This window comes from Chroicocephalus ridibundus, chromosome 3 (assembly GCF_963924245.1).
Source record: "Chroicocephalus ridibundus chromosome 3, bChrRid1.1, whole genome shotgun sequence".
Classification (NCBI taxonomy): Eukaryota; Metazoa; Chordata; class Aves; order Charadriiformes; family Laridae; genus Chroicocephalus; species Chroicocephalus ridibundus.
Genome location: NC_086286.1, coordinates 9,471,279 through 9,494,367, shown reverse-complemented (window position 1 = coordinate 9,494,367; position 23,089 = coordinate 9,471,279). Strand labels below are relative to the sequence as shown.

General features: G+C 39.9%; 1 protein-coding gene across 8 annotated transcripts in view; it reads left to right on the top strand.

The window, feature by feature from the left end:
* The window catches only part of EML6 (EMAP like 6), a 149,753-nt gene that overhangs the window by 86,265 nt on the left and 40,399 nt on the right, over window positions 1-23,089 (top strand). For all 8 annotated transcript variants that reach the window (XR_010070137.1, XR_010070139.1, XM_063327886.1 and 5 more), the window contains 8 exons: window positions 7,667-7,785; window positions 8,566-8,752; window positions 9,458-9,563; window positions 13,585-13,678; window positions 17,033-17,133; window positions 19,065-19,267; window positions 20,651-20,762; window positions 21,496-21,623. Coding sequence is in view for 6 of the 8 variants with exons in the window: in XM_063327886.1 (XP_063183956.1) it covers window positions 7,667-7,785; window positions 8,566-8,752; window positions 9,458-9,563; window positions 13,585-13,678; window positions 17,033-17,133; window positions 19,065-19,267; window positions 20,651-20,762; window positions 21,496-21,623 (1,050 nt within the window). In the remaining 2 variants the exon portion in view is untranslated. The remainder of the gene's footprint in view (window positions 1-7,666; window positions 7,786-8,565; window positions 8,753-9,457; window positions 9,564-13,584; window positions 13,679-17,032; window positions 17,134-19,064; window positions 19,268-20,650; window positions 20,763-21,495; window positions 21,624-23,089) is intronic.

Below are 23,089 nucleotides of genomic sequence, written 5' to 3'. Positions count from 1 at the left end.
TCCTCCACGCTGCCTATGCATCAAAAAGGATGTCTGGGTTTAAAAACTAAAAGTGAAAAAATAGTTGTAGGCAGTTAAACAGCAATATTCCAGGCAGGTTATACATGAAAAAGCTAGAAGCAACTTAAAATAGAATCTTATACAGGAAGTGTGAGACTACCTCAAGCATAAGCTGCACTTGACATTTTGTTAAAGGAAATAATGTACCAAAAGCACATGGAAACAAAACCATTAATCTTATTTTGAGAATTGGGTTTGGGTTTGTGTTGTTGGGGTTTTTTTAATGTTATGAGTGAAGAGGGTTCTGGATTTTGAGATGCAGTAGAAAATGATGATCCTATATTCTGTTTATTTGGTAGCATTCACTGAGGAGTAAGAGTAAATGGATGTGAACACTCAGGATGAAGTACAATACATACAAGTGACAGATACAATATGTGAAGACTGTGTTTTCCTACCATTTCGAAAGCTCATCTTGTTATATGAACACCTTCCTTTCAAAAATCCAATATTCCATCTTTGCAGTTGTGTAGCTTTCTGTGGGAATGGCAATTTCATTGTCCTTTTGCAACATCCAAGAAATGTAGGCACAGAAAACAAACCGTAGCTCTATTTCACCATTATAAAGGATTTTGTTTGGTGCCACAGCTTTGAAGAAGCTTCAAACATCTTCAGCAGCCCCACGGAGTTTCAGCATTTCTGAAAGATTTAAATGTATACTGTTTTGTGTCTTTAGTATATTTACAGAGCTGTGGTTCTACTTTGGGATTCTGGACACATGGGCAAATCACTTAAGTGCTGTTGGTTACTGTATATTTCACTGTAATCCCTAGATAGAATGAATTAGTTATGTTCAGCTTTGAGTATGTACACTTGTCGTGGTTTAGCTTCAGACGGCAACAAAGAACCACGTGCCGCTCGCTCGCGCCTTCCTAATACAGGAAGAATCGTAAGAAAAGGCAAGACTCTTGGGTTGAGACAAAGGCAGTTTAACAGGACAGCAAAGGGAACAGGCAAACAACAACAACAACACGGATAGGGGAATATACAAATGCGATTATGGAACCGCCGCTCCCCGCCGCCGCTCGCTAGCCGGACCCGGGACGCCCCAGCCCGCTTTTAAGCAGCAACTTCCTGCCCCCTCCCCCGGCAGCTCAGGGTGGGCGTGGCTCACATGGCATGGAATACCAGGAAAAATTAACCCTATCCCCACCGGAACCAGGACATTATCCACCCCTTATTCCATACCATCTATGCCATGCCCAGCAGGTTCCAATGAATTGCCACCACTTTCCCCTGTTATATATATATATATATATATATACACACATATAATGCCCTTAGTTTATGGGTCATCCCTCCAAAGTGTCCGTTGAGTTCTTTTAATCCACGGCTTTGGGCTCCATCTGTTAGAACAGTCTCTCAGGGCAGGTGAGATGCTGTGTGGTGCTGGTCTGTTGCATGCTGTATTTTTCGGAGCTTGTGACTGGTGCACCTGGTGTGGCTCATGCATGCAGTCCGTGGGCTGAAGATGTAGATCTTGAGGAAACTGCTGGGCGCCAGCTGCTGAGATCAGTTCTTATCCCATCATCCCTGTGCCTTACTTGTAGTACAACTGATAGCAATTATAGCATTGAGGACATACAGTGACAGTGTTACTTATCAATTAACAGCACACAATCTGATTCATTGGCTATTCTCGCCCAAAATCAGATCCCCATGAGGTACACATCGGACTTCCCCATCCTGCCGCATCACCCACCAAGTGCACCCAGGTCCTTGGGCAAAAGCAATCCCACGGATGGGTTTGCCTTTGCCTGAGGCAGGACTAACCCAGACTGTCTTCCCTAGCATATTCTTCATGTGCACTACGGGGACTTTATCCCCTTCTACAGTACGTGGAAGTTTTGATTGGGCAGGGCCAGCCCGATTGTTAGATCCGCTGGTGTTAACTAGCCAGGTAGCTTTTGCTAAATGAGTATCCCAGTGTTTGAAAGTCCCACCACCCATTGCTCTCAGTGTAGTTTTTAACAGTCCATTGTATCGTTCTATCTTCCCAGAGGCTGGTGCGTGATAGGGGATGTGATACACCCACTCGATACCATGCTCTTTGGCCCAGGTATCTATGAGGCTGTTTCGGAAATGGGTTCCGTTGTCTGACTCATTTCTCTCTGGGGTGCCATGTTGCCACAGGACTTGCTTTTCAAGGCCCAGGATAGTGTTCCGGGCAGTGGCATGGGGCACAGGGTATGTTTCCAGCCATCCAGTGGTTGCTTCCACCATTGTGAGCACATAGCGCTTGCCTTGACGGGTTTGTGGCAGTGTGATATAATCAATCTGCCAGGCCTCCCCATATTTGTATTTCAGCCATCGCCCTCCATACCAAAGAGGCTTCAAATGCTTGGCTTGTTTGATCGCAGCGCATGTCTCACATTCATGGATGACCTGTGCAATAGTGTCCATGGTCAAGTCCACCCCTCGGTCACGAGCCCATCTATATGTCGCATCTCTCCCTTGATGGCCTGAGGAGTCATGGGCCCACCGAGCTATGAATAGTTCACCCTTATGTTGCCAGTCCAGATCCACCTGAGCCACTTCAATCCTAGCGGCCCGATCCACCTGCAGGTTGTTCTGATGTTCCTCCGTGGCCCGATTCTTCGGTACATGGGCATCTACATGGCGTACTTTCACAACCAGATTCTCTATCCGGGCAGCAATATCTTTCCATAGTTCAGCAGCCCAGATGGGTTTGCCTCTGCGCTGCCAGTTGCCCTGCTTCCATTGCTGTAACCACCCCCACAGAGCATTTGCCACCATCCATGAGTCAGTGTAGAGATAAAGTACTGGCCATTTTTCTCGCTCAGCAATGTCCAAAGCCAGCTGAATAGCCTTCACCTCTGCAAACTGGCTCGATTCACCCTGTCCCTCACTGGCTTCTGCAACCCGTCGTGTAGGACTCCACACAGCAGCCTTCCACTTTCGATGCTTTCCCACAATACGGCAGGACCCATCAGTGAAGAGGGCATATTTCTTCTCATTTTCTGGCAGTTTATTATATGGTGGGGCCTCTTCTGCACGCGTCACCTCCTCCTCTGGTGACATTCCGAAATCCTTGCCTTCTGGACAGTCCATGATCACTTCCAGAATTCCTGGGCGACTGGGGTTTCCCATTCGAGTTTGCTGCGTGATCAGTGCAATCCACTTACTCCATGTAGCATCGGTTGCATGATGTGTGGTGGGGACCCTTTCTTTGAACATCCAGCCCAGCACCGGCAGTCGAGGTGCTAAGAGGAGCTGTGCTTCTGTACCAACTACTTCCGAAGCAGCTCGAACCCCTTCATATGCTGCCAGTATCTCTTTTTCTGTTGGAGTGTAGCGGGCTTCAGATCCTCTGTATCCACGACTCCAAAACCCTAGGGGTCGACCTCGAGTCTCCCCTGGTGCTTTCTGCCAGAGGCTCCAGGTAGGGCCGTTCTCCCCGGCTGCGGTGTAGAGCACATTTTTAACATCTTGTCCTGCCCGGACTGGCCCCAGGGCCACTGCATGGACTATTTCCTGTTTGATTTGTTCAAAAGCTTGTCGTTGCTCAGGACCCCATTTAAAATCATTCTTCTTCCGGGTTACTTGATACAGAGGGCTTACAATTTGACTGTAATCTGGGATATGCATTCTCCAAAAACCCACAATACCTAAGAAAGCCTGTGTTTCCTTTTTACTAGTTGGTGGAGACATAGCTGCTATTTTGTTGATCACATCCATTGGGATCTGACGGCGTCCATCTTGCCATTTTATTCCTAAAAACTGGATCTCCTGCGCAGGTCCCTTGACCTTACTTCGCTTTATAGCAAAAGCAGCGTTCAGAAGGATTTGGACTATTTTACTCCCTTTCTCAAAAACTTCTTCTGCTGTGTTTCCCCATACAATGATGTCATCAATGTACTGCAGATGTTCTGGAGCTTCACCCTGTTCCAGTGCAGTCTGGATCAGTCCATGGCAAATGGTGGGGCTGTGTTTCCACCCCTGGGGCAGTCGATTCCAGGTGTATTGGACGCCCCTCCAAGTGAAAGCAAACTGTGGCCTGCACTCTGCTGCCAAAGGGATTGAGAAGAATGCATTCGCTATATCAATCGTGGCATACCACTTGGCTGCCTTGGACTCCAGTTCGTACTGCAGTTCTAGCATGTCCGGCACGGCAGCACTCAGCGGTGGCGTGACTTCATTCAGACCACGATAGTCTACAGTTAGCCTCCACTCTCCATTAGATTTTTGCACCGGCCATATGGGACTGTTAAAGGGGGAGCGAGTCTTGCTGATCACTCCTTGAACCTCTAGTTGACGAATCAGCTCATGGATGGGAATCAGAGAGTCTCGGTTAATGCGATACTGCCGCCGATGCACCGTTGTGGTAGCAATCGGCACCTGTTGTTCTTCGACCCTCAACAACCCCACAATAGAAGAATCCTCCGAGAGACCAGGCAAGGCAGACAACTGTTTAACTTCCTCTGTCTCCAAAGCAGCTATGCCAAAGGCCCACTGGTACCCTTTTGGGTCCTTAAAATACCCTCTCCTGAGGTAATCTATACCAAGGATGCATGGAGCCTCTGGGCCAGTCACAATGGGATGCTTTTGCCACTCATTCCCAGTTAGGCTCACTTCTGCCTCCAGTACAGTCAACTCTTGGGATCCCCCTGTCACCCCAGAAATACAAATGGGTTCTGCCCCTCTATAGCTTGATGGTATTAAAGTACACTCCGCACCCGTGTCCACTAGAGCCTTATACTCCTGTGGGTCTGATGTGCCAGGCCATCGAATCCACACCGTCCAATAAACCCGGTTGTCCCTTTCCTCCACCTGGCCGGAGGCAGGGCCCCCCTAATACTCGTCATAGTATCCATTACTCACTTCTTGCAGAAATGACTTGGAAGTTCCTTCAAGAGGATCAGAAGCAAGATCAGGCCTTCTGCTTTGTCTGGGGAATGGCCCACTGGAAACTGGGGCGGCACTTTTCCTGGAGGGATCCCCTTTTGTGGTTGTCCTTCCTTGCAACTCCTGTACCCGTGTCCGCAGGATCGAAGTAGGTCGTCCATCCCACTTCCTCATGTCCTCTCCGTGGTCCCGCAGGTAGAACCACAGGGTGCCTCGTGGTGTGTACCCTCTGTACTCTCTCTCTTGAGTGGGGAAATGCCTGCTTCTAATAGCTGAGATGCTGGCCCATACAGGTGGGGAGTAGAACATATTCTCTTCAAGTTGCTGGACCTTCCGTGACAGTTTCTCCACAGCTGAGACAAGGGGGGAAGAGAGACTTTCTTCATATCGCCGGAGCCGGCCAGCTACCTCATCCACCGTTGGTCCCTCTTCACCTTTCCATTCCATTACTGCCAGGGAGTTGGCATATGACAATGGTGCGCTCCGTACAAATTTCCGCCACATGGGCCTTGTGCATTGCACCTCATCAGGGTCTGTGGGTAAGTCTGCATTGTCCAAGTCATAATAAATCATCTCCCGCACGGCTAATTCTCTCAGGTACTGGATACCTCTTTCCATGGTAGTCCACTTGCTTGGGTGACATACAACATCCTCACTGAAGGGGTACCTCTCCCTCACGCCTAACAGGAGTCGCTTCCAGAGGCTGAGGGCTTGGGTCTTTTTCCCAATCGCCTTGTCAATGCTGCCTTCCCTAGACAGGGATCCCAGCTGCCTGGCCTCCCTACCCTCTAATTCCAGGCTACTGGCCCCATTATCCCAGCACCGGAGCAGCCAGGTGACAATGTGCTCGCCTGAAAGTCGGCTGAAATCTTTTCGCATATCCCGCAGCTCACTCAAGGATAGGGATCGAGTAATTATCTCTGGTTCTGCCTCTTCCTCCTGCTCTCGTGAGGACCCTGGTTCATCATCATCTCTTACTAAGCGAACTGATTTCTTTGTGTACTTCTTCTTCTGTATGGGGGCAACTGATACCGGCACAGGTTGGTTCCCTGGTTCAGTGGCAGTGGCTGCTATGGGGGTTGGAGTAACTGCAGTGTCTACCACAGGGGTTGCAGTAGCCGCAGTGTCTGTCGCAAGGATTGCAGTAGCTACAGTGGCTGCCGCAGGGGTTGCAGTAGCCGCAGTGTCCATCACAGGGGCTGCAGCAGCCGCAGGGACTGCCGCAGGGGCCGCTGGTCTGGTTTCCATCTCTTCCCCTTGAGGGTGCTGCATAATTCTGAGCAGTGCCTGGTAGATACTGGCCAGGGCCCAGCACAGCGCGGTGAGTTGTGCCTCTCTAGAATAGCCACAGCATTTTCCCTTCAAATATTCTACCACTTTATCAGGGTCCTGTAATTGTTCAGGGGTGAAGTCCCAGACCATTGGAGGTGAGTAGTTCTCTAGGTACCTGCCCATGCTCTCCCACATGCCATGCCACCCCTGACTATCCAGCCTCGGAGCAGATCTCCGGGTGGTAGTCTTAAATAGTCGCTTAACCCTAAACAAGACCTGGAACGTATTCAGGAGACATAGCACTAGGAACACGCTGGTTTGAGTATCCCAAGGATATTCAAAATTCTCAAAAGCTGTCATACGTGACCCGAAGGAGAAAAGGGAGGCAAAAGGGCTGGGGAAATTATTAACAAGTTCTGAGAGACGGTGTCCAATGTACAGACAGGACAGTAAAACCACATAAACACCCCAAAATAGCCGTCTGAACAGTGATGTTATCATATCATAAACAGATATCGCACAGGACAGCAGAATGACAATCCTCATCCCTCTTCCAGACATGGTAAACAGCATCGCAGGGAGTACATAAGCCATATAGGAATTTATGTAACACAGCCATGAGAACAAACCAAGCAACATGATGACCAGTGACTATTTACCTAATAAAATAAATGCATACAAAAAAACCCCAAAACCGTTTTTTTCCACGTTCTAGTTGGATTCTGTCGTTATCTCAACCCTTCGAGCCGCACGTTGGGCGCCAAAGAGGACTGTCGTGGTTTAGCCTCAGACGGCAACAAAGAACCACGTGCCGCTCGCTCGTGCCTTCCTAATACAGGAAGAATCGTAAGAAAAGGCAAGACTCTTGGGTTGAGACAAAGGCAGTTTAACAGGACAGCAAAGGGAACAGGCAAACAACAACAACAACACGGATAGGGGAATATACAAACGCGATTACGGAACCGCCGCTCCCCGCCGCCGCTCGCTAGCCAGACCCAGGACGCCCCAGCCCGCTTTTAAGCAGCAACTTCCTGCCCCCTCCCCCGGCAGCTCAGGGTGGGCGTGGCTCACATGGCATGGAATACCAGGAAAAATTAACCCTATCCCCACCGGAACCAGGACAACACTGAAGCACATATGAAGTTAAAAGACACTTAAAGAGTTCCAGTCAACATTTAAATTCCTTTTCAATAAGTGACACTGGAATCTTCTAGAAAAAATACACTCTGCTACTGCTACTCCAGAGTAACGTTCTGGGCCACTCCCATGTTACGGGACTTCATTGTCTAGAAAATATTTATTATTATTTGAAGTTCTGTAGGGAGCAATAGTGACTTACTCTGTGTTGTAACTACTGAACATCACATTAACATGTATTGAATTTAATACTTAAAAGAACGTCACTTTCATATATACGAATATTTAGAAGACTGGAGATGTGCAATTAACTTTAACAATTATTCTTCAGGTTTACAAAGAAGACCTACCTCAGCTGAAACAGCAAAGTAAAGAGAAAAACCATTCTGTGCCCTTCCTTAAAAGAGAACGAGCACCCGAGGACAGTTTAAAGTTGCAGTTTATACATGGGTAGAGTAATATTTTTTCCCTGACTGTTAAAACATCCTAATAATGTTAATCAAGTCACATCAGAGCATTTAGCAAAGCATTTTTCAGTGCTTACCCACAATTAATTTGTTTGTCATTATTACTGTGGGTAATTTTTGGAATATTAGCCATAGATTTTCTTTTCCTTCCTTGTATTTGTTGAGGAACAAGAGAAGGTTGTAATACTGTAGCCATATAATAAATCAGCATTGCATTTTACAAAATTTGAAACTAGCTGTTGACTACACCTTGTGTTTCCTGAAGCAAAGTTTCTCTGTTAAGTTGATCGTGATGTGATTTGTAAAGTTAAATTGATCATAGCTGTGATTTGTAAAAATGCCTGATAGATTTCTGCTTGAACCCGAGTCCCTGTAAAACTTACCTGGACACAATTCCATGTGAATTATACTAATAATAAGTACTAATTTACTTTTATTATACCAGTAAGTACTAATTTATTTTTATTATACTACTAATAAGTACTAATTTATTTTTATTATACTAGTAAGTACTAATTTATTTTCATTATATTACTACTAAGTACTAATTTAGGAGGTAGTTGCAAAGTAAACCACGACAAGATTCATGGATGCTCCTGGTGGGATTAGTCTCTCTGCCTGGATGCTGTGATATTTCTGAGCTAAAGCTGACACCACAGATGTACTCTTTTCAAGTTAATGTACCAACTCTTAGCACAATTTGTTAGACAAAGTACCAGAAGAGTTTTGAAACAGAATATAACTTGTTTTGTATTTACTTCAGTTACAGAGGCTATGACTGTCGAAATAACTTGTTCTACACACAAACTGGAGAAGTGGTGTATCACATTGCTGCTGTAGCAGTTGTATATAATAGGCAACAACACACTCAAAGGTTGTATCTTGGTCACGATGATGACATCCTCAGCCTAAGCATTCACCCAGTGAAAGACTATGTTGCAACTGGGCAGGTGGGTATTTAGAAGTGACGATCTTAGCAAAATGTGGAAATAAAGTCCCTTTACAATATATAATTAGGAAAAATGTGGTTCTCTCTGTCCTTCAGTAGAGTGTTTCCTCCTACGTATGGGTAAGCTGCATGATGCTTCCTATACCCCTGCCAAACTGCTGGGGAGTTTGCTGGACTGGAAACTGTTTGAGGTGATTATTAAATCATTCCTGCGTAACAAAAAAACCTCGCCAATCCTATGCTGTGGCCTTGCAAAAAATCTTATATTCACTTTGAACCTCTGCTTTCATCTGTGTAAATGCAGGAGCTGTATTTTATCTGCATCCTAGGAGGTTTGGGGGTTTTGTTATTCAGTCTCAGTGGTTTTGTACTGTAGTAGCATTCAAAAGCCTTCTTCAGATAAAGGCTATTTCATGTTGGGCAGTCTGCTGATATCAGGTACTGAATATGATATATTCCGTATGTTTATATATATTCATATATCACGATAAATGATATCATTAATATGATACTGAATACTGATGTTTTAGAGAATAATTACTGATATTTCTCTAAAGGAGAAAATTGATCTTGAAAACAGATAAAACGGGGCAAGTGGAAGAGCAGTTACCTCTGGAGTGTTTTGAAGATATGATTATCCTAGTTACTGATACTGGTGTGCTTTGAACTTCTGTGAGCAGATATTCTGGTTAATGCTCTGATTTAGGTTGGAAGAGATGCTGCTATCCATGTTTGGGACACACAGACACTGAAATGTTTATCATTGCTCAAAGGCCAGCATCAAAGAGGAGTGTGCGCACTGGATTTTTCAGGTAAGCCACAACCTATATTTATCTAAATGATTAATTAAAAAGCAATCATTATGATGAAATCTTAATTTGAATAGCCAATTTTACAACCAATACAAATTTTACATAAAAGTCTGCAACAGTTTTGATAAGAATAGCGTGCGTAGTGTGAAGTCAGTCACGGGCCTTTTGTCAGGCGATCAATAATTGATTTTTGTGATGTCTAATACATAATACCAAGTGTACAGCTGGGACTCTGGTGGCTGTCTACATGGTGGTATAATAATTTAAAAGCAGGCAGAATGGTGACTTGAAGTGTATAAACGAAATGGGAACATGATCTGTAGGCTCATGCAATTCTTCAAATTTGCTAACAATTCCCAAATTTTTCAGTGGCTTTCCAGAAGAAGCAAATACAACCAGCAGTTATCTGCTATTTCTCCTACTTGTCTTTCTGAGATGAGATGACAACCTAAGTTGTCTCAGTTCTCAAAGGGTAATTCCTGTTTTCAGCACTGAAAAACATGCATATGATGGTGACTTATATACTTTTGCATCTTTATAAAAGTGCTTACAAATTCATTCTCCCTTTTTCCATTAAAAAAAAAATACTTTAGCTGAAGTATCCTTTTCTTAGTCTGATTTTTTTTCAATTAAACATAATTTATTTCATATTCTCCTCTCTAGAAATGTGGTAAGAATTCATTAGGACATAGATCATATTTATGAGATAGGCCTATATGAAAGAAGTTTTACTTCCACAAAGATAAGTTTGTGGAACCAAATCATATTCCATTATTGGAAGAGGAGCCTTGGTGTTCATCCAAGAGCTGGAATTCAAATGTGAAATTGGTGATCCATTGTGGTGTGTAACCTAGCTCTGAAAAGAGATATGGTACCAGAAGAAGAGAAAATGGATAAGGATGATCTAATTGACATAGTGTGCATAGATGTTAAAAAACTTCTCATTACAATCTGTAGTAGAACAAACATTCATATATTTAGAAAATACTTACTTTGTGGTTTATATTTTCAACAAAGATTAGATTCCTGTACAAGACAGTAGCACTCCCTGTATTAGAATCCACGTACTTCTGTAAAAGCCTCAAGAACAACCTGGCCACATATTCTGTGGACATAAATCTGTACAAAAATATTAAAGCTCTTTTTAAAAGTAGCAATCACTGGCATCATTACAACGTTGCTTTAGGACCTGATCCTGAGTATGCACATATTGCATTCCTGTCTTTCGCTAAGGTTCTTGGCGTAGAGAGGAACAGATAGTTGTGCAAATATGCACCTCACTACAATATCAGAGTGCTACTAGGGTCTACTTTGTAGGGAGTTTTGATTCTGTTAATAATAAATATTTCTAAATCATAGAATCGTAGAACAGTTTGGGTTGGAAGGGACCTTTGAAGGTCATCTAGTCCAACCCCCCTGCAATGAATAGGGACATTTTCAACTAGATCAGGTTACTCAGATCCCCATCCAACCTGACCTTGAATGTTTCCAGGGATGGGGTATCTACCACCTCTCTGGGCAGCCTGTTCCAGTGTTTCACCACCCTCTTAGTAAAAAATTTCTTCCTTGTCTCTAGTCTAAATCTTCCCTCTTTCAGTTTAAAGCCATTACCCTTGTTCTATTGCAACAGGCCCCGCTAAAAAGTTTGGCCCCATCTTTCTTGTAAGCGCCCTTTAAGTCCTGAAAGGCCACTAAGGTCTCCCTTGAGCCTTCTCTTCTCCAGGCTGAATAACCCCAATTCTGTCAGCCTGTCCTCACAGGAGAGGTGTTCCAGCTCTCTCATCAATTTTTGTGGCCCTTCTCTGGAGCTGGTCCAACAGGTTGAGGTCACAGTACTTGAAGCTTACAGAAAGAAACCTAAAACTCCAAAGATACCTTTTTTGGCTGTACTTATCTGGCAGCTGACTCTATACTACCCGTTCTCTATGCTCCTACTCGCTTTCTAAAGCATCTGCTATTGGCCATTACTGAAAACAGTGTACAGAGCTGGGTCAGTTTTGTAGGACCATGCGGATGATGTTATGAATCGAAGATTATAATTGCATTCATGCAGTGTTTGGTTGTGCCCTCTGGTGGCTAATTTAACATCTATAATTTTGGATATTAATTGGCGTATATACCCTGTATTAATGCATAAAACCTCCTGTTTCAAGTGACTAAAGTTTAAATAGTATTCTTACCAAGAAAATTTGGTTACCCATGTTTTGTTTACACAATTGAGGAGTGACCCCTAAAAATAATTATTGCCATCCAAATAAACAAATATACCTCTTTCTTAAATAATACATATTACATAATGTATATTTACCTTTCATATCAGCTATCTTCATAGCATATTATCTCACTAAAACTATTATAGAATGGTTCTTACTGTCTCCTTTGCTTTCCTTTTCTTTCTCATTAACTTTTTGTGTCTCCTTGTTTGTGTACTTACTTACTTTTTTTTTTTTTTTTATTTAATAAACTCCATTTTGGTTCCTGTCCTTTTTTTCAACTTCATTCTTTCCTGCCTACGTACATTCCTTCCATCTAGGCCTGTTTCACTCAACTGGGAACTCTTCTTTCTGTAATTCCCCTTCTCCTTCTTGACTTGCTTCTCATAGAACTCAGTTGCTAAATACTGAGACCCTCTAGCTGTGAGGACCCGTTCACCCTTATGAAGTAGTGCTAATGGAGTAATTTATACCAGCAGCACTCTGTCTATTCTTGAAGTCAAATATGCTTAAGCACAGAGCCCTTAACATCTGTTAACTTCTACGTGAAGTAACATCGTCAAATCATTGCTTTCATTCACTTTTTTGGGCGTCTCACCAGTTGCTCCTCCACCTTTAACTTTTCTGCATTTAAAAAAATAATCAGGTGATCGGCTCCTGCTACAACCTATAAAGTTCAATTCCCTTATCATATACTTCAGCAATTACAGTTTAGTTTTTAAAAATTTTCAAAATTTTGTGACAGTAGTTTGTGTCTAGAAGTTTGTTAACAATGGTCTTGTTTATTTTTATTTGATACAAGTAGCAAGAATGCCTAGGTACTGTTGAATTATGTATGATATTCTGTTCTTGCTTTTCATCCTCTCATTTTCAGCAGTGCTGTGTCTTTCCTGCAGTACAAGAGATGAAAGCTGGCAGTTAATTTTAGCCTTAGAATTTTCTACCATATTTATAGTTTCATTATATTGACTATTAACTTTTAACCAGCCGTTTCATTATACACTAGGAATTCTTGTCACCATTTCAAGCAAAAGAAAAGGAACATCATCTGATCAGAAATATTTCAAATAAAATGTAATGTGATTTTGGAGTACTTGGACTTTATTAAATTGACTTTCATTGTCTTGTTTGATCCTACCTACCTTCCTTGTATTTACACAAAAGAATCTTTTGTTTCTGCCTTTGGGAAAGATCAGTGGTTTGATAAGGTATACAAATATAAAAAAAACCCCTAAAATAGGTCAGACATACAAACATAACAGAAGATAATGAAGTCGAAAGAATGACTTGCAATCATCCAGTTAAAAGTTAAGCAGAAAAATCTTATTGTGACCTATAACACAACCTGTTCTGTCTCTGATAAGGGTGCTGCCATATTTAAAGTCACCTTAGTTAAGAAGAGGAAGGCTAGGTCATGGATTAGGAAAGTGCTCTGTGAAATCTCTGTGAAAGCTGATGCGTCATCAGCCAGTAGGTATTAATTTCGGTGCTCAGTATTGCAGTATGAATCCTCCTTGTGGGTAAAACCTTCAGCAGGTATAGACTTCTGTTATGTTAACAGATTTGGCAGGTTGACTCGCTCCTTCAGTTCATTTGTCTAATTTTCTACACAGTCTACTTTAGGAACTGAGGGCCATCAGTGAATCTGAACCGTAATCTCTCAAAGTATTAGTTCCTTTTTTTTTTTTTTGCTTCATTTATAATACGTCATTTGAAATTCAGTTTACAATGTATTTGTTGTGTTCGTTGCCTGTTGTATTTTCAGCTAAACATTACCACCTTTAACATTAAGTATTGCTTCTGTACAGCTGATGGAAAATGTTTGGCATCTGTTGGGCTAGATGATAATCATGCCATTGTTTTTTGGGATTGGAAAAAAGGAGAAAAGCTAGCAACAACCAGGTGAGAATACATCTTGGTGTAAATGTGCTTTGTGATTACATTTTTCTGAATAATATCATCCATGTGTATTTCTTTCTTTATAGGAAAAAACACATCTCTGAAAACAGAATGGTGTTTCAGAGCAATATATCCAGATTAAAAACCTTGGGATGTACAGTTTAGTGTTTGGAAATCCTGTGAACTATTTCTGTCAAGAGTTCCCTAGCTTTCCTGTTAGGATAGCTACGTTAATATCATAGCTCATTTAGTGATTTTCAAGTTAAGTTAATATTTTCTCCCAGTTTTATTTCCTGATTCATGGCAGAAGTATCAGAGTTGTCATATTTTCCTTTATGCATTAGGTAATATGCTGCGTTCCATTCAGTGTACGTATGCAGATCACTTTTCTAAAAAGAAAAAAGTGTTCCTTCTCATATAAATAGATTTTTCATGGTCTGCTAATCTTGCTTTCTGAGTCAGCTTTTTTCTGAGATATTTGCTCTTTGCAGTTACTAACAGAAAGCTTAGCTAATCACCCTGTAGTGAAGAAGCTTTTGCAATTGCTTGAAGAGACCAGTGGTGGGAGGAGAACTGGATTACAGTTTACATGTTTGCTTTTTTTCTTCTAGAAAATATTGAATTGCAGTATTTTCTTTCTACTATACTAGTTGTACATGATAGAAGAACCAAACTGCTTGAGAACCTGATTTCTGTCTTACCCTCAGGCAAATCAAATGTACCTCTGAGGTCAAGACACTAGAATCGTGTAGAATTTATGTAAGCACGGACTTATGTACCAGAAACAGGAGGAATTCATTTCAAATCCTGTCTGCAACCATGTAACATCTGGCATTGATCAGTAGGAATTATTAGTAGGACTACAAAAAAGTGCCTGTGAAAGATAATTTACTTCTATTATTATATGGTGACATATTCCAGAAGAAATTATAAGATTTTCTCCTGGCAACATTATCTGTTAGTAGTATACCATTATGGAAGAAACAAATGTTTTGATTCAAGTGTGTGGGTACCATAATCTATATTAGCTATATAAATTTGTCTCGGACATCCAGATTATTAGGCAGCAAGATTTTAAATCTTGCTTATTGACAGTGTCGTCTGTGTTGTAAAACGTGACATTTTCATTTGCTTTCCAGTCCTAGTTTTACTGTCTCAGATTGTGCTTCAGACTCACGAGTGAAGAAGTACCTTATATATTCCCATAGAGATCTTTTAAGCTTTTAACAAGATGACAATGGGCTATATGGCTACCTGTCTCTTGCTGCTCGCAGGAGAGATACAAGATTAAGTACTCGGGTCCTTTTCAGTGTATAATACTATTATGTACCAAATGTATCTACTATTATTGCTAATCTATTATTTTGAAAATATGCAGGGTCCTCACAGAGAGCACAATAAAAGAGTTTATCATCTGAAAAGTTCCAATTTAAGTTATTGTTTATATTTTAGCAGTGCCTAAAGGCAAGTCCCCCATTCTGGTAAGCACAGTAGGACACGTAAAGAGAGAGACAAATATCAAGTCAGGAGAGTTTACATCCAAATTTTAGACATGACCCTCATGTGGGCTTAGCAGACAAGAAAAATAGAAGGGCATCTCCTTACAATCATGTAGACCCACACGAGGAATTCAACGAAACGACTAAACCTGAAAAAAGAAGTGTACGTTCACTACGTACAAACATTCATTATGTTTATTCTGTAGGTTGGTGGTTTTTTTATTGTGACTATCCCTTTTGCTTAATCTTCTTAGGACGATTTATTTTAGCATGACTTCTCAGTTTTCGTGTCACAGTGTTCAGAATATACTCTTGTTTTAATTGCTCACTAGATAAATTATACAGCTTGTTTCCCTATCTTGGCTCTGCAGTCTTCTGTCTAGTTTCATTAAAATCCTTATTGAGTCAGTGTACGCTGTTAGAATCAAAATATATCTGAGCTTCTTTCACTAGCTTCTCATGCCGTACATGCTGACGCGGTGCTGGTCCTGTTTGATCCTAGTGTTTTGTATTGGTGCGCTGCAATCCCTAAGAGAGGGGCATCGTCAAATTTATTTACAATCGCAATCAGGGAACATTATGTTCTTTACTTTCTTCATCCTGTAAGAGCAAATGTCTTGTGCCGGTTCTTTGGAACACGAGGACGCAAAAACTACGCAGGTTTGTATATGTGTTTTGGTCTGACCGTTGCAGGAAATTGGGCCATACAGTCGTGTGTCAACACTGTTCATCCTATCACATGGGCAGACATACTCTTGTCATTTTACAGGGGACACCCGCACTGGGATGCAATTAGTTTGATTTTGGACTCACGGCGGTACACTTTGCCGATGTGATAGATGCTTCCAGAAGAAGCAGTGTAACTGGCCTGAACTGAAAGGCTGGGTGGGCATCATTATAGCAAAGTAGAGGAACAGGAGAAGGAGAAACTGCAGGAGGATATACTTCAGACATCAAAGGTGTAAAGGACTGGTTTTCATCTTTTAGACTGATTAAGCAGAAGAAAATACTGAAACCAAGAGGCTTATCAGAACCGTGTGATTTTTCAGATCTGCTAAACCTGTCAGATGAAGGTGACATTCTCATAGTACAAAACCGGAAAATTCAAACTGAAAGGCTAGTGATTTTTGCTTTTTATAAAACACTGAAATAGGAATAATTACTACTTTGCATCTGGGAATATTTTTTGCAATGGTTAAACTTACACATTTCCATAAATACATACTCCAACAGAATAATTACCTGAGAACTAAATTTGAAGGTGTATATACTGCTGAACGAACTGTTTCCTAAATTATAATTTTATAATTTCTTATTTTATTTTTCCCCCTTGAAGCAGTAGGTTAAAGACTTCCTCGTTTTTCTTGACAGAGGATTTAAATATTTTTTAATTGAGTTCTTACCATTTAAATATTTATGCTGCCCTTTATACCTTTTCTTAATTGCATTGACCTTTGTTGCTTGCTTCTTCATTATGACTTAACTGAACTGAAATTCAGTGGGAGGTAATTTTTATTCACCACATTTCTGTAGTCTAATTCTTCTGTAAGCCAACTTTGAGTCAGCTTCCAAGGCTAAGCTCTTGCAGGTTAGAAATATGGCTCTCTACTTTTTGTTAGCTAGGGTAATGATGGTAGAAATAATATAGATGTAGCCTCTGTGACTAGTCCCCCAATCCTTACAGTGTTGTAGATCCATGCTGTTGTTTTTGCACCAAGAGTACCACAGTCATGGTGATTAGACCGTCATTGTTAAAGACTCTGTTTGGTTAGTCCAATATGATGAAAGGCCTGTTTAAAACAAATTAGTTTGAAATTTCATCCCTTAGAGTGTTTTTTCGTTTTTATTTTTATTGCAGGGGCCATAAAGATAAAATATTTGTGGTGAAGTGTAATCCGCATCATGTAGACAAACTAGTCACAGTTGGGATGAAGCATATCAAATTTTGGCAGCAAACAGGTACTGTATTAAATATTTTATATTTATTTCATTTGAAAATGCATGTATTTTTAATACAGGAACATCACGTTCTCAGTTTAAGACTTTGTTTTATTTGTAAAGCAATTTTCTAGTTACCAAAATAGTAAAAAGGGGAAAACCTGCCTCCGAATCTGCAAATGTCACAATATTCCTTTCTCTTTGGAAGTCATTTCCAGCTAAGTGTTTTTTAATTCAAGTCATACTATTACGGATTTCTCCTGAATAAGCATCCTTGGCTTTCAGAAAGCATGCAGTCCTGTAATTCACTTAGGCAGATTAGGACCCTTGTGAAAATGCCAGCTGGTAGCCAAGAATCTTAGGTACCTCTGGCACACTGCTAAAAATGGTAGTGTTTGCACCTCAGTTACTGACATAACACTTCAGCAACCCTTCAGTTTCAAGATAGAGCTGGTTTTCAGTCATCGGAGATGACTTTCAGAGATGGAAGCACATTTTTCAAAGTGCCAGGCTGTAAAGGTAGGCTGGAGGATGGGCCTTAATAGGCGTGCCTGGGCAAAACAAAAAAAAAAGAAATAAAGAATCATGTGTTTTGCAGAAGTTCATTTATAGTAATTTATGTTTTATCCATTAGGCTAAAAATCATGATATGATATCACAAGAATCAAGATATCAAGGTAATACATTTTTTGTATGACACAGGAGTTTTGTTTCCTTTTCTAAATAATGAAAGATGAAAACATGTTTTCCATTATTTGAAACCAGGGTAAGATTCTGCAAACCAATAAGCAAAATATTCAGAATGGGAAGTAGCTATCAGTCTAGCATGTTCTGTCAAACTGAAGAAGACAGCAAAACTGGCTTCTGTTTGAGTATATTTTTTATTCAGGACTGGATATTTTGTCGTTCACGACTTTTAATCATATACACACTACACAAGGTCCCAGAGAGCATCTTCCATGTGTAAAATTCAGTAAAGGTAGGCAGCACAAGGGCAGCTAAAAATAGAATTCAAGGGAACTCAGGGCAAAATCAGATTTTCAGGCAAAATCAGATAGTTTTAAGAAGTTCCTATACTTACACTGTACTTTACAGCGGTCAAGTGGTTCAGGTGCTCTCATGTAAAAATTACTTTTTTTTTTTCCCCTGCACTTCATGTTTAGGTTATTTTTGTAGTAAAGACATAGACTTGCATTGCTGTTTGCCAAATTCTGCTATGGGAAATTTGCATTAAGCAGTATCTTACTTGAAGAATAATCCCTTTGGAATAAAAATGGTGTCTTTCGAATTAAGATTTGCTCAGTGGAATTGGGACTTCCAGTCTGGTGTTAACTGTGAAATACATGATGACTTGAAGCAAGGACACCGACGCCTATATTATTTTGTAATTCTTTGTGTATTTTTGTCTATGAGCACTCAGTTCATGGGCGCATATGGCTACTTCCTGCTTTCTGAACCAAAGTAAGGTGGTGGCAGTTTGGTTCTCTGGCAATCAGAAGAGGAGCAAATCTACCATTTATTCTGCAAAACTGCCGTCAAATTGTCAACTTGCCAGTGGACAACTAAACCAAACCTCTAGTATCTCATGTGCAGTTATGGTCACCTCGAAAGAGAGAAAGCTTGGTAGAAGCTCGTCAGGCTGTTCTGTGCAAAAAATGTTCTGCCAGCCATTGTATTAATTCTTTTTACACAATTCCTCACCAAAATTTATCATTTGCCTGGAAATAGCAATCTGAAAAACAGAGCCTCTACTGCTTCAAAACTGCCATTACTAGATTGACTTTCTTTTATTATGTTTTTTCCCTCTGCACAGTGTTTTCAGTATTTCTATTATCTACTATGTCTTAGGCAATCACAAGAGATGATGGGGTTTTGTCCTTTACATTTGTTCTTTTATAGCATTATGACTAGAAACCAAAATATAAAAAGGCTTACTTTTATTTATATTGCAGGTGGAGGCTTTACATCAAAACGAGGAACATTTGGAACTACTGGAAAATTGGAAACTATGATGAGCGTTTCATATGGGCGAATAGAAGACATAGTTTTCTCTGGCGCCGCTACTGGAGACATTTATATCTGGAAGGATACTCTGTTGCTTAAGACAGTGAAAGCCCACGATGGACCTGTATTTGCCATGCACGCATTGGATAAGGTATTTCGTCTTTATTTTTTTTGTTGCAATACTGGATTTTAGAAGTGTATAACTAACTATTTCCCAATGAAGTTACTCAGGTTTTGTACATGTGTATGTACACGTGTATGTACATTGTTCTACATTGCACTAACATTGAAGGTGCTTTAATAAACAAAACCATAACAGAAAACAAGTTGCCCTGGATGAATCTGAATGTGATTCAAATCATGAAACCAATTATTAATGAGTTCTGTTATTTGGTAGACCTGTATTTGTAAGCACCACTTTATATGTCCTCGTTACCTGACCAATAGCTTTCTGACATCCAAATATGCAGAATTTATTTCTCACTGTGCTCATGCGTGTCATTTTCATATTTGTAAACCACAGAAGAGTAACAGGTAACATTCATTGCCTCTTCAACATGGTTCCAAAAGCATTTTTGCATTATCAGTTTCCAAAATACGAAACGGGATATTTTTAATAATATTATCACTCTGTCTTAGGCAAGCAAGACTTCAAATATCCAAAAGTCTTGTTTTTCTGAGTTAATTATTCCAGATATCAAAAGTATTTTCCTTCAGTTGCATCAATAAATCTTTAAAAGAAACTATTACAAAATATATTATTGACATCACATAAATGAGGTTGGGGCAAAGTTTTGCCAGTTGAAACCCACTGGCAAGTTGAAGATGTTGTTAATGGAATATCCTTTTTGACATGATAGTTTCAACTTTAAAAGTATAGCATGAGAAGAAGAATATTAGATAATAATATTTTTATATATCAAGGTCGGTCAGTTAAAATCCCTGTGGCTCAGTCCCTTCTGTCCGTAATTGATTGTTTCTAGCTTTTCCATCAATTTTTCTATTATTTGTTCTTGACGGTCTATCTTCTGAACATCCCCTTCAATTACATTTTTGTTTGTTAGTTTTTTATGCTGTGTTTTGCACTTGCTTGGCACAGATAAAGAGTATCTACCAAGGGAATTAACCAAAGAATTGGTCCCTTTGCGTTATTAGGACTCAGTTTGAACCATCTGCTGAGTCCATTGAATTTGGAATAATTTGAGAAGCTATTATTACCAACTACTGCCTCTTCTAAGAATGAAGCACGTATTTTTCCATAGCTTATTTCCACATGCAGAAAAATGTTATGGTCCAGTATTACTAGTTAGAGTACTCTGCATCATTGTAAGTCTTTATAACCCTAGAAAAGCAGCTCTCTAGATTTTCTCCCCTTATTGTTTTCTTCATAGGTATAGGCTGAAGTATTTTTAATTCGACACATGAATAAAATGCAGGGGATAATTTATGCTGCCTTTGGACATGTCTTTTAAAATATTAAACTATTCACATGACTGCTGACATTTGTGTGTGTTTTCATACTGTCATTGTACAGGGTTTTGCAACTGGTGGAAAAGATGGAATTGTGGCACTTTGGGATGATATGTTTGAAAGATGTCTGAAGACGTACGCTATTAAAAGAGCAGCACTATCTGCTAGTTCTAAAGGTATTATTTTTTACTGTGTTTTAATAAGGACTATATGCATGAAGGCTGGTAAAATGGCAGTAATAGGTGTCAAATCTTACCAGAACACAAAAAGAACATTAATATACTACTTACTACTCTGTGCTGGAATTTTCTGTTTTGATTGATTTAAGTTTTATTTTCCACAGTCTTTGCCATTTATAGTTTGTTCTGCTATTTCTTCCTCTATTCCGTGACATTTGGCTTTGTTTTCACTGAAGAAATTATTTTTAAAAGAAATGTCACAAGCCTGCGAGTCTTGGCTCTTCCAAGATCCATTCTGTTTAGCAGCTATCTTCCTCAACTGGCCAAATTTCATGTAGTGAGACCAGGGTCCCTATGAGTTGGATAGACCTGTTAAATTCTACTTCCCCAGGCATCAGTGTGGAAGTCTGTAAAGTGGTATTCATAGATAATCACAGAATTAATGTCCATGTTGCTGGAGCATCTGAATCCCTTATATACTGTCACTGTTAACGCAGTAAAATACCGATCTTGATATTGCCACAATATAGACTAGCACAAGCTTCCCTCCTTTGAACTATTAATTACATCCATGGATTATCCTGTAGTTTGATCAGGCAAGTGTATCTCATGTTTCATTATTTTAAATAGATTTTAATTATAGGTGATGTAAGCTGTGTGAATTATAGGTGATATGAGTCTCTTTTTGATTTCGCAATTATCCTAAAATTAATATTTTTGTATTCTTCAGGTTTACTTTTAGAAGACAATCCTTCTATTCGAGCCATCAGTCTAGGACATGGGCATATACTAGTGGGAACTAAAAATGGAGAGATACTTGAAATTGATAAAAGTGGCCCTATGACTCTACTTGTTCAGGTAGTGTATGGCTCTTCCATGTGAAAATATTCCCTGTAGAAATACAAGACATTATAAGATTTTCCCAGTCATTTCTTTCTGTTTTCATTAATCCTGTTGATCAATGTTGTTTTCCTTGCTCAGGCAGAAGTTGATGCTTTCTTATGTAAATGACTTTGAGATTCACTGAAGATTCCAGAATTCTGAAAGTGAAACAAGCAGTCTATTAAGTTCAAACGCTGATGAGAGTTTTTATGAATTCTTTAGCCATTTTAGTTCAGGACCCAACATAAAAATGAAAAATGAAGAGTAGAGCTAACAGTTTCTGACAGTATGGTTCCATTTATTGGTTTTACTGGGAATCTAGCGTATTTTATTGGGAATCTAGCGTATTCTAAAGGATGCTATATTTTAATTAGTGAAAAATTGTTTTAGAGTTATGACAACTTTCTTCAGTGACATGCAGTTGTCACTGCATGTGTTACAAAGCATAGAGAGATCTCTTTTTGCAAGACAAAGTATTTTGCAATGTTTCGTTAAAAATTTTTCATACATATGTCCACTGATGTATTTGATGTTGCTTGAATAACCCTAATGTCTATATGTAGAAAATTGTATAATTTACTGAGTTATAATTTGTCAAGTTTTTATTTTTTCTTTTCTAAAAATGACTTAATTGACAAAAATGACAAAAATATGGTTTCCTTGGTCTTTTTCTTTCCAGTTAGCTCTGACCACATAAAGTAATCTTTGAAATTTGTATTGCCTGCATCACAGCCTCACTAACCTAAATGTGCAAAGCTGTATTTCATAAATTATGTAACTCATTTACTACTTTGGAATTGCAATCTCTTCCTAACATAGTTGCCTTCATATGAATACTAGGGTTGCAAGAGAGTAGAATTACCCGATTGCTTTGAGTTTTCTGATAAAGAGAAGTGTCATAATTGTCATCCATCTTAAATTACATGCTTGCATGCATCAAGTTGAGCTAAAATAGAAAATACATAAAGTGTAATTAAGATGTCATGACAGTTCCTCCCTTTTTTCTTTTAACGGTATTTTTCCATCTGAACAAAAATGCCAGTTACCAAACTGAAATATGGATCGAGAATAGTAAAAAATTATATAATCTTGAAATGCTGTGCCAGCAAGATGTATGCAAATTGAAGCAAATCTAGAAAAAGCAGGAAGAGTGATTAAAAAGTTTTAAAACTGAGTTCTGAGGTAAGATTAAAAGAACTAAATACGTGTATTTTGGGAAAACAAGTTCTCCAGGATCTAAAAAATTACATAAACCTTGAAGAGAGATTAGCCCATATTAGGATTTCAGGAAGAAGTCCTGTTTGGGGAGTAAGTATTTCCTGCTCAAGTCTGGAAGAGAGAGCACTGGAGGAAAAGGAATTACAGCTGGTAATAGTAGAGGAGACTATGGAAAAGTATCTTTTAGATGGTTATCAGAGGAAACAGACCAGACATTCAGGTCT